Here is an 11,462-nt window from a genome sequence, read left to right as displayed (position 1 = left end):
AAGTGAGCATAAATGATTTATTCACAGTGCCATTCAGTTCAATCCATAGTGCAAAAAAAATTGTAGGAATTTCACAAGATACAATACTCACATAAAATAGACCAATAATAGAAGTGAACACTTTATAAGCTGATTTACTTATGTGACCCTGGACCACAAAACCAGTCATAAGGGTCATTTTTTTAAATTGAGATTTATACATCATCTGAAAGCTGAATGAATAAGCTTTATGAATAAATAGGACAATATTTGGCCGAGATACAACTATTTGAAAATCTGGAATCTGAGGGTGCAAAAAAAAAAATATATATATCCTAATGATTTTTGACCCATAAAATGTATTGTTGGCTATTGCTACAAATATACCTGTGCAACTTATGACTGGTTTTGTGGTCCAAGGTTACATTTAATTAGATCCAATCTTTTGGGGAAAAAAATGTCCTTGGGCATTTACAGATAAGGTAAATAAATGTGTTTCAGTGTAGCCTTTGACAACTACCAACATACTTTTGTCAAGAAATCCTGAAGGAATAAAAATAGAACTGAAAATATTAACCATTTAGAAAATCAATAATGGAATCAAACCCAAATCCTTTAAAGAGATAATTCACCCAAAAATGAAACTTGTGTCATCATTTACTTATATTCATGTTGTTCCAAGCCTCTGTGACTTTCTTTCCTCTGTGGAACACAAACGATATTTTGAAGGAATTTGATTTTCTGAGACATTTCTCAAAATATCTTCTTTTGTATCCACAAAAGTCAGTCAAACAGGTTTGGATAGACATGTGAGTAAATGACAGAATATTAATTTTTGGGTAAGCCATCCCTTTAGGAATCAAATATTGTAGGATGGTTTTCAATTTATTTTAAGATTCTTAGGGGACTCTTGTTTGATCCTATTGTGATTGATTCCAAATTATGACACTTTTTGAAACAAAACTCTGAACATACAGCATCAAGTACACACACACACACACACACACAGAGAGAGAGAGAGACACCACAAAGTGCTGAACTACTACCTAAAAAAAGCAGAATATTAAAGGTCCATTCAAGTGAATTTCGTCCTTCTGCAGAATGTTGTGACTTCCAGTAATGGGAACCAAAACTGTTTGGTTACCAATATTCTTCAAAATAACTTTTGGGTGAGTAATCAGTAATACTTCTAATCAGTATTTCTATATCACAATGTCTTAAATTAAACAGTCTGTTAATGTGACAAAATCAGAGCATTATTATTATTAGATGCAAAGCACCTTTTGCATCCATTAGTTTTCTTTTTCTTCCACTCTGGATGACTACGGCAGCCCATAAAACCGCTTGTGGGAAAGTTATGAAATTTGGCACACAGATAGAGGACAGTCTCATCATTAACCACTGCAAATTTGGAGTATCTATCTCAAACGCTCTAGTACCACCAATAGGCCAAATTTGCATTCTGCTTTTCTGCTAATAATGTTTGAACCGTAAGATCTAAGCAAAATTCTTTTTTCCTCTGATTCCTTGGCTTATGCCGAGTCAAATGCATGCTAAAATATAAATTTCTACGGGTCATTTCTGATAGACCAAACTGTTCTTTAAAGTGTGTTAATGAATTTGACCAAATTTGTGCAAAAATGGACATGAGGCTATATCTTTGCAACGCTTCAGCTAATTCTGACCAAACTTGTGTTATACCAAGCATGACCTGATGGCACATGAGTAGTTTCGGAACAGCACCACCTACTGGTCAAAATTGATATTTTTGTTTATAATTTCTGAACAGTTTGGCCAAAAAGCATAGGATTGATCTTGTTAGATTCAGAGCAGCATACCAAATCAAACGATACCCACTTTTCCTATGTCAGCCATTTTGAGTGGACCATTTCGAATTTTGTAGCAAAATGCTGTATTTTACAAATGCTGTAACGCATTGTAATGAATCTTATAGAACCACTTGCAGGAAAGTTATGAAATTTGACACAGAGGACAGTCTCATCATTATTCACAGCAAATTTGGAGTCTCTGACTCAAACTCTCTAGCTCCACCAAATTTGCACTCATGTTTCTGCTAATAACTTTTGAACCATAAGGTTTAAAAGCAAAGTTCTTTTTTTCATCTGATTCCTTGGCTCATACGGAGCCAAATGAATATCAAAATGTAAATTTCTATGGGTCAAGATTTTTCGCAATTTAGAATTTTCTGAAAAATCTACTTTTTCAAACTTGTCCGACGGTTTATCCAATTTTCACCAAAACTGGCTCAGATCATCTTCAGAGCATTCTGGCAAAAAATTATCAAAAGCTTTTTGATATGCCAAACAATTTTCGTAAAGTGCATTAACGAATTTGAAAATGGACATGGGGCTATATCGCCACAATGCTTTAGAGGATTCTGACCAAACTTGGTATGTTTTATAACAAGCATGACCTGAGGGCACATGAGTAGTTTCAGCCTAGTGCCACCTACTGGTCAAAAGTTATTGACATTTCTGCTTATAACTTATAACTGGTTTGGCCAATAATCATACGATTGGTCTCATTACATTAGGGACAGCATACTGAATCGAACGATACCTAATTTTCCTATGTTCTTTTTTGGTCATCACCCATCTTGAGTATTGTATTAAAATGCTGTAGCAACAAATGTCTTTAACCGGAGTCTCCAACCCTACTCCTGTAGAGCTATCATACTGCAGAGTTCAGCTTCAACCCTAAAGAAACACACCTGAACCAGCTAATCAGACAGGTGTGTTGAAGCAGGGTTGGAACTTAAGTCTTCCCTTTTCTTTACCGAGTAATTAAAGACAGCTCCTTAGCTCTTCATTTTACCTCTGTTGTGCCTGGCCCCCTAATTGCTGCTTGCAGCTATATTTATTATTGTTGTTATTATTAATATTTCGATTTTTTTATTACAGTGCACTTTGCTCTCCAATAGTCAAAATCAGTTCAGTTTACCGTTTACAGTTAAGTTGTTCTCTTAAACGTTTTAAAAGCTAAAAGCATGTTGCAAGCAGAAATGGGTCAAACAAAGGAAATCTATATTGTTCATTCTATTTACACAACAGAAACTATATCACTGTTTAAAGAAATTAGAAAATGTTTTATTTTTCAGAAAAATAAAATATGTTTTATTGTTCACATCATCTAAAATGCTATTTTATCAAAACATTTTTGTACAAAAACAAGGTATTCTGTGTAGAAAAATAGATTATAAATGGGGGGGGGGTCTTTTGAAAGAAGAACCAAGAACTAAGAGTAGAAATTAGCAGCCATTTTCCTATGTCTATTGGGAACTCCAGTGAGAGGTTGTGCAGGAGCTGCAGCTGTAGTGTGAAGTGAAGTCTGTCTCAAGTCTGTCATGTCATAACATGCTGCCGCTTGTCTGAACTGCCCTTCTTCAATGGGTTCAGCGATTTTCTTTTCATCACAGTTGGGATGAAACCACCTGTAGTATATCATTTTCACTAGTATTCCAATGACGTACAAACCTAGTAGTGTCGGGATCACTATGTGAGGATTTAAGGAGCTCCAGCAGCCTGCATACTCAAACACCTTCCAGCACCAGAAGCCCAGCAGCATCATTGTGTCCAAAGCCATGAAACTATAATAGAGAATCGACTTCAATTTTATGCCTCCTGTTGATACGTTAAACCAGCAGAAGTACCAAATGAGTCCAATGGCAGCTCTGTAGAGCCATTCCCAACCAGAATGTTCCATGTAATTTGTTTTCTGGCTCCAGGCCACCGAAACCAGCAGCATCCACAGGGACAGGAAGTGAGCTATGACGTAGCATGGCAATACACTGCAGAAGAGTGCCAGAGCAGTTACACGGGGAATGATCAGCAACAAGTTCCACAGGAAGAAGACACCAGTGGAGATCCAACTCATCTTGCGTTTTTTAGGAAGAAAGGCACGCATGCAGCGGTGGTACATAGCAACGCTACTGGAAATTGCAGCAGCTGATGTGAGGATTTTTAAAACTGAAACGAAAAACCATTGCATCTTATTAAACAATATCACACGTTGCAATAGTGCTGCTCTTCAGAATAATCCCAGCTAGTGATGGGTGCTTTCTAAACACTGCTTTGTGAAGCTTTGAAACCTTTGATTTATTTGAAATGAATCATTTGTTTTGAACCAGTGATTCAGAGTGCGAAAACTTCTGTAAGTATTCTGTAAATTTCTGTAAGTATTTTGGCAAACTGCCAAATGAGGCCGTAAATGAGAAAACGAGGCTTTGCTATCTCATAACTGCTTTGAAATGTTTTGAGATTTCAATGGTTTGCCGCTAGAGGCGATCTCCATGAACCTCTGAACCAGTGTTTATATTTTATCTGTTCTCAGATAATTTTATTTGTAGACATTTTCCATGACACATTTTTATACCAAAAAGGAAGAGTTGTAATTATTAGGTCTTATTGGTCTGATTAACCAAGCTCTCCATAAAACAAACAAAACAAGCCCTACAAATAGATATAAGTATAATAGATCTGCTATGCGGCTGCGGCAGAACAAGAACCGAGACTTGCCAATACATCCACAGACATGCTACTGTAAGCATGTAGGAAATACTGCTGCAGCACATATATGAAATATCCACGCATATAACATACATGAAATCACCCCATAGCAGATCTATACAGGTGGAGCTGGGGAAGGTGAAGGGTTTGGCTGCTGACTGACAAGAAACCAATCAGCTGCGCTGTGTGAATAATGATGTGATTATATCAGATTGAGTTGGAACCTATTGGCCTGCGCTATCTAGAGTTTCATGACTTTGTATACATTAATATTAAAAAGACACTTTATATTTAATGGCATTATATGATTTGTTAATTGCATTTAATAGATTACACTTTCAATAAAACATTTGCAACTGGTTAAAAAGTTATTATGTATATGTTTGTGCGGAGTTTTCATGTGGTGTTTCAGGTGCTTCGAAACAAATGACAAAATGATAAACAAATGACTCACAAAGACAGTCAATTAATGACAGAATTTTCCATTATGGGTTAGTTATCACTTTAAGTGGTTTAGAGACACATAAGAATTATGATCTGAAAAATAATTAGGTGCTCTGGATTTGAGACAGACCTGTAATAAGCTCCAGCTCTCCTCTCTGTAGGATTATAGACATCATGAGTGTGAGTTGTGGGGCACTTTCAGAAAATGTCTCAAATAGACGAAGCATCTGAAGATCATGGTTCAGGTACACAGCCACACCCTCTGTGAAACTATTAGTGTGCTGAAGAAAATGTGTTGTGGAAATCTCTATCACTCCAGCATACCTGTGAACACAAAGTACTTGCTTTAACTCAAGCAACAATTAATACAACAAAACAATACAATAAACAGTGAGGCCACAGTTTATTTAGATGTGTAAATAGTTTGAGTCCTGTCTCAGTTCTCAATCACATCTGTTGAGTTTGTTTTTAAATGATAACCCAAATCAGTTGTTCGCACTAAGGAAAAAGAAAAAAGCTCTATTTAATTTTGAATTAATGTTGATATTGAAGGGATAGTTCACCAAACAATGAAAGTTCTATCATCATTTATTCACTCTCATGCCATTCCAAACCCACAAGTGTCAACTTTGAAACACAATTTTTTTTGACACGAGAACAAACCTCATTGGTTCTTGCAGAAGATGAAACATGTTTGTGTGACACGAGAACGAAACTCGTTGGTTCTCATACCTCAAGCATGCATTTTTTAGCTTCCATTTGCCATATTTGATTATGACTATGCATGTTGATCAGAGTTTTATGAACATATTGAAGTGTCAAAGTTTTGGGTGAATAGTTTAATTAAAAATATCATTTGTGGTTCGAAGACGAACAAAAGTCTTATGAGTTTAGAAAGACATGAGCAATTGATGGCAGAGTTTGGGTGAACAATGCCTTTAAGTGCTCTATTTTATTGAGCATTAGTCTTGTGAAATAGAAGTGTACTTAATTGTAGCTACTGAATGTGCACTTGCAGTGTACAATAATTCAAATCTTGAAAGTTAACCATATTTCAAAGAACTATAACGATATACTTAAGTCCTACTTAAGAGGGTCAAAAAGCACTAGTTCAACTAATTGCATTTACAGTTTTTCTCAATCGCTTTGGCACATATTTCGAAACAGTCTTAACATTCTCTAAACTGTAAGTGCAATTGTCACAACTGTTTACACCGACAAAAATGCAGTTTTATAAGATTAGTCACTGACTTTTTGCGACAGGTGGGATTCAGCTTATGGCACTTCTCATTTATTATTCTCATTTATTCTCATATATTTTACTAATTTATGGTATCTGTAAACGGTGAGTGAATGTCGCAGAACTCTGACTGAAATTCAATGACCTCTAAGAGTTCAATGCTGATAAGAGTACCGCTGCCAAATAACACGCTGCAAAGTTTTGGAAATTATATCTACATATAAATGTGGGATTCACTCTGAATCTGCTGTTGCTACTGTGATACTAGCATGGGACAAAAATATGGCATGTCGCAATAGATATGCGCAATATAAATAGAGACCAATAGATTACTAGAAAAATATTTGTATCAATTTTAAAATCCATTCCAATTTTTTGTAAAAGTAATGCCTTGTAAATAATCGTGAATGTCTCACTGTACATTGCTATTCTTGTCATGGTGGAGCCCTTGCTTACACATTATATCTGCACTTTATTAAAAAAACCCTCACTCAGTGATTTGATTCTTAATTGTCCATCTCACAGTCAAAATTAAAATGTTAAGTTTTAGTAAACTTGAAGCTAAAGTTGACCAAAATGTTTATTTGTCCTTCTGACAGTAAAATTAAATTGTGATTTTTTAATAAACTTGTAGCTGTCACAGTTTCTCAAGGAGCGAGGGAACAAGGAGACGTGGAGATGCTCAACATAGACTTTAATAGAACCAAAACCGCAGGGATACAAACACTGACAGACATGAAGACGTTCAATTCCAGACAAAGACAGACTGCACAGACTCAAACTTAAATACACAGGGAAACGAGGATAATAACTAGACACACCTGGAACAAATCGGAAACAATTAGGACAGGAACAGGAAGGACCAAATAAGGGCATGGAAACACATGGGGCGCAAAACACGGAACAAAGTCTGACATCACTCCCCCCTCCCGGAAGGCGCGTCCCACGCCGTACAACATCCCAACGGGGAGGGGGATGGGCGCTCTGGAGGCCTCTAGGAGCAGGGTTACCGGACGGAAGGCCTCCAGGGCGGTGCCCATTCCGGGACCCACAGCGGAGCAGGGAGCTCGGGGAGCCATGGCGGAGCGGGTGACTCGGGAGACCATGGTGGAGCAGGGAGCTCGGGGAGCCATGGCGGAGCAGGTGACTTGGGAGGCCATGGCAGAGCAGGGAGCTCGGGGAGCCATGGCGGTGCAGGCAGTTCAGGAGGCCATGGCAGAGTAGCCTCCGAGGCCGTGGCCCCAGCCCCCGCCTCGGCCTCTACGGCTGGAGCCCTACTACCCTCCCAAAAAAATACTTGGAGAAGATTACGGGCTCCGAGGCCCTCCGTGGGCCAGACTTGGAGACTGGAGCCTTATCTGGGCTAAACTCAGGGACAGGAGCCCTCACTGGGATAAACTCGGGGACAGGAGCCCTCACTGGGATAAACTCGGGGACTGGAGCCCTCACTGGGCTAAACTCTGGGACTGGGACCCTCTCTGGGCTAAACTCTGGGACAGGAGCCCTTCGTGGGCTAAACTCGGGGACAGGAGCCCTCCGTGGGCTATACTCGGGAACTGGAGCCCTCCGTGGGCTATACTCGGGAACTGGGAAGCGCCTTCGAGGAGCTGGCATTGGAGGGTGCTCTGGAGGAGAAGGCACAGCAGGGCACTTTCGAGGAGCTGGCGCTGGAGCGAGCTCTGGGGCTGGAGCCGACACTGGAGCGAGCTCTGGGGCTGGAGCCGACACTGGAGCCGACACTGGAGCGAGCTCTGGAGCTGGGATGAGGGCTGTGAACAGTCTTTTCCTCCTCCTCCTCCTCCTTTGGTTACGGGTGAATTGGGAGGTCGGCGGGCTTGTCCTTGCTGCGGCCGGTGGGCTTGAGTGCTGAACGGCCGGCGGGCTTGTGTGAGCCGCAGCCGGCGGGCTTGACATCGGAGCGGCCGGCAGGCTGGAGAGAGCCATGGCCGGCGGGCTGGAGAGAGCCGCGGCCGGTGGGCTTGACTGGGGAACGGCCAGTGGGCTTGAGGATGCCGAGGCCGGTTGGCTGGTTCTGGCTCGGGGCTGGACGCTCTCCAGACACTGGAGGATCCCTTCCCTCCAGCTTAGTCCCGTGGTGTCTGGGAGGTCCACGGGGCGATGGTAATTGGCCCCGTGCCAGAACAGCGAGTTGAGCGTGGCGTCGTCTAATGCCGTAGCCACGGCGAGCCTGCAGAACTCCCAGGAATACTCAACGAAGGGGAGATCCAGACGAGCTAGGGCGGTGAACCGAACGGCCACTTCCATTGCCACGGAGGAAAACCGGGAAACAAAAAACTTTTAAAACAGAAATAAAACAAGGGGAGAGGGGGCGACGCTTACTTTTCTGTTATTGGTCTGGAATTCTGTCACAGTTTCTCAAGGAGCGAGGGAACAAGGAGACGTGGAGACGCTCAACATAGACTTTAATAAAACCAAAACCGCAGGGATACAAACACTGACAGACGTGAAGACGTTCAATTCCATACAAAGACAGACTGCACAGACTCGAACTTAAATACACAGGGAAACAAGGATAATTAACTAGACACACCTGGAACAAATTGCAAACAATTAGGACAGGAACAGGAAGGACCAAATAAGGGCATGGAAACACATGGGGAGCAAAACACACACAAAACATGGAACAAAGTCTGACAGTAGCTAAAGTTCAGGTAACAGAAAATGTCCATCTGACTAGTAAAATTAAAATGTATGACTCTGCAAAAACCATTAAAATAATTGACAACAACTGCAAACAACTAATGAATTGTGATTTTTATCTCAACATGTTTTTATTATTATGCATTTTAACAAGTCATATACAGGCATGTGCAACAACAATAATGTGCATAATTCTGATCTACTGACTTAACATAATATGCATGTAACATTATATTTATTCTAAATCATAATATGGTCAGTTTCTATTAATATTGAAGGCTATATGCTTAATATGTAGCCCTGCTTGACACATTTTGTATAAGGGGGTCCATTATCCATGTCCCTTTCGCCTAAGGGGTCCTTGTCCTGAAAGACCCCTGTGTGTGTGTGCAAAATTTAGTAACTCACCCAAAACATTTAATTCATGCTTCAAAACCTAGTTATTGTGTCAGTGACTTGTGACGTGTTTTTGTCATTGTATGAGCCACACTGGTCAAAATGTTTGTTATATGCAAATTTCATTTCATTTCATGTCACATGCAATTTCATTTCAATTTTTTTTCTACTTTGTTGACAGACTGCTTTCTATACTATACAAGAGTGTCAGTTTTGTTTGTGTATCACACTGAGCATTTTAAATACATATTTCAACCGTACATAAAAATATATTGGGAAAAGTCAATACTGTAGTACACAAAAAAAAAGTTATATGTAGAAATTAGTTATATGTAAACTGAAAATTCACCATTGCTTATTCATTTTTACACACTCTATTGTCTTCCCTTTACACCACCACCACACATCCTGAAAATTGTCTGAAAACATTGCATTCACTTAAGTATATTCTTTATACTTCAGTATACTTCTTCACAAGAGTATTCAAGGAAAATTGAGTAGCAAATCTGTCACAGACCTGAGGTAGACGCCGAGCTGCAGGAAGTGGAATGGTTTGATCAACAAACGCCGGTATGCAAATTTCTCCACCTTAGTCTCAATCTTCTCCAGAGAATCAGAGTACCAGAGCCAGCTGAACACCTGTAACAACACTGAAGAGCCCAGCAGCAGGAAGATCATCACTGCCATATACACATAGGCCCCATCCTGATAGAATGACACAACAGTCCAAATGTCCAGCGCTATATCCAACAGGAACAGTAACAGTCCTACCAAAGTAAACAGGTATTCCAATAAAGAGTAATGAAAAGGGAAGCTCTCCTCCATCATTCCCAGTGTGAGAAGCCTTACAGCATAATAAAAAGACAATAACCTCCCTTTAAAAAGGTCTGAAACAGAAAGTAAACTTTAGACTCATTCATAAACTCCTCCCAGGTCACGTCTTTGAAAGATTAGTCATGTCAGAATGTAGTGATGTCACAAACATGTGACCAGACTCACAGGCACTGGTTCAAAGTAGGAAATGCTCACTGATCTATAACAGAGATCAGTGGAAATGCCAAACAATAGCTCGCCGTTTAATTTCTAAATCTAAAGTTCAACATTCTGGAAAAAAAAAGGCCCAAGTGGTAGGCAGTGATTCTCAGCCAAAAATGAAAATGAATTGCTAAAATGTATACCTTGAATGCAATGTACTTCACTTTGCATAAAAGACACCAAATACATCAAATGTACAAATGTAAATCTGACAAGATGTTCGTTCTGTTAACTTTTGTACAATAAACAAAGTCCAATGAAAAAATTGAGCCCTGAAACAAAATGTGTTGAGAACCACATGTGCATTAGTGCACTAAGTGCAAATACCCACCTTGTTGGCAGAGCCTATTATTATTGCATACTGTTTTATAATGTACTACAATACTGAGGTGCAGATATCTGCCACTATTTGCACTTAGTAGTATAAATAGCATCTTATTTACACTTATTACAAAGAAAATAGGCCCTATTTTTTACATAGTGTAAATTACTTAGTGTAAAATAGTGTATCGCTAAGAAAATACTTCTATTTTCACTTAGTGTAAATAGCCGCTGCCTTAAAGTAAATAGGAATGATTGTACTAAAGACTTCCTCAACAGAGATGAAGAATTCAGTCAAATAAACAGTCAAACCAAAAATTATTCAGACACCAGATATATATATTTTTTTATAGATTTTTACTAGTGGGTGCAGGACACTATAGTTCATTTATGTAAGTGAGGATAGCAAAATAAAGTAAACTGTGACCTATTATACCCAAAAATTCTTCATACAGTGGACTACCAGTAAAACTGATAACAATTTGGGAACAAAAATTATTCAGACACTTTGACCTGACCATGTTTTGCTCAAGTGTTATCTGACATTATCAAGATGAATTTGTTCTGACAGAGTTTAACTTGGAGTTCTTGTCATATTGTATTACCATTTTCTAAACTATAGCGAATAAACTGTGATAATGTGTGAAATGTTGAAGGTGTCTGAATAAATGTTGGTTTGACTGTATATTTTCTTTAAGACACTATATTGGAATATTTATATATTGTAAAGTGGGTGGCCTTGCTATGCTAGGGCATTATGGCTGGTTTTCAGGGCATTTCTAGGGTGTTCTGAGTGTTTTTTTTACTGGCCCAAGAGTGGCCCTCTCCTGTGTCTCTAGATACGACTTGGTCTCAAAACC

At 39.3% G+C, this 11,462-nt stretch overlaps 1 protein-coding gene across 1 annotated transcript; it reads right to left on the bottom strand.

Annotated features, from left to right (window-relative positions):
* Positions 1-3,207: 3,207 nt before the first annotated feature.
* Positions 3,208-10,071, bottom strand: LOC107731566 (XK-related protein 8-like). Its single transcript, XM_016542683.1, has 3 exons — positions 9,764-10,071; positions 5,080-5,273; positions 3,208-3,965 (listed from the first exon to the last, which is right to left on the bottom strand). The coding sequence occupies exons 1-3, from the start codon at positions 10,069-10,071 to the stop codon at positions 3,235-3,237; spliced, it is 1,233 nt and encodes a 410-aa protein (XP_016398169.1). The 3' UTR covers positions 3,208-3,234.
* Positions 10,072-11,462: the final 1,391 nt, after the last annotated feature.

Source organism: Sinocyclocheilus rhinocerous, unplaced genomic scaffold (assembly GCF_001515625.1).
Source record: "Sinocyclocheilus rhinocerous isolate Xijiao unplaced genomic scaffold, SAMN03320098_v1.1 scaffold429, whole genome shotgun sequence".
Lineage (NCBI taxonomy): Eukaryota > Metazoa > Chordata > Actinopteri > Cypriniformes > Cyprinidae > Sinocyclocheilus > Sinocyclocheilus rhinocerous.
This window is presented reverse-complemented; position numbering and strand designations above follow the sequence as displayed.

Excerpts from the sequence above, each read along its gene's own strand:
- LOC107731566 (XM_016542683.1), bottom strand. The coding sequence starts at position 10,071 with ATGGAGGAGAGCTTCCCTTTTCATTACTCTTTATTGGAATACCTGTTT. Across the intron at positions 5,274-9,763 it reads CAGCTCGGCGTCTACCTCAG|GTATGCTGGAGTGATAGAGA; the intron begins GTCTGTGACAGA and ends TTGTGTTCACAG. Across the intron at positions 3,966-5,079 it reads AGAGCTGGAGCTTATTACAG|TTTTAAAAATCCTCACATCA; the intron begins GTCTGTCTCAAA and ends TTTTCGTTTCAG.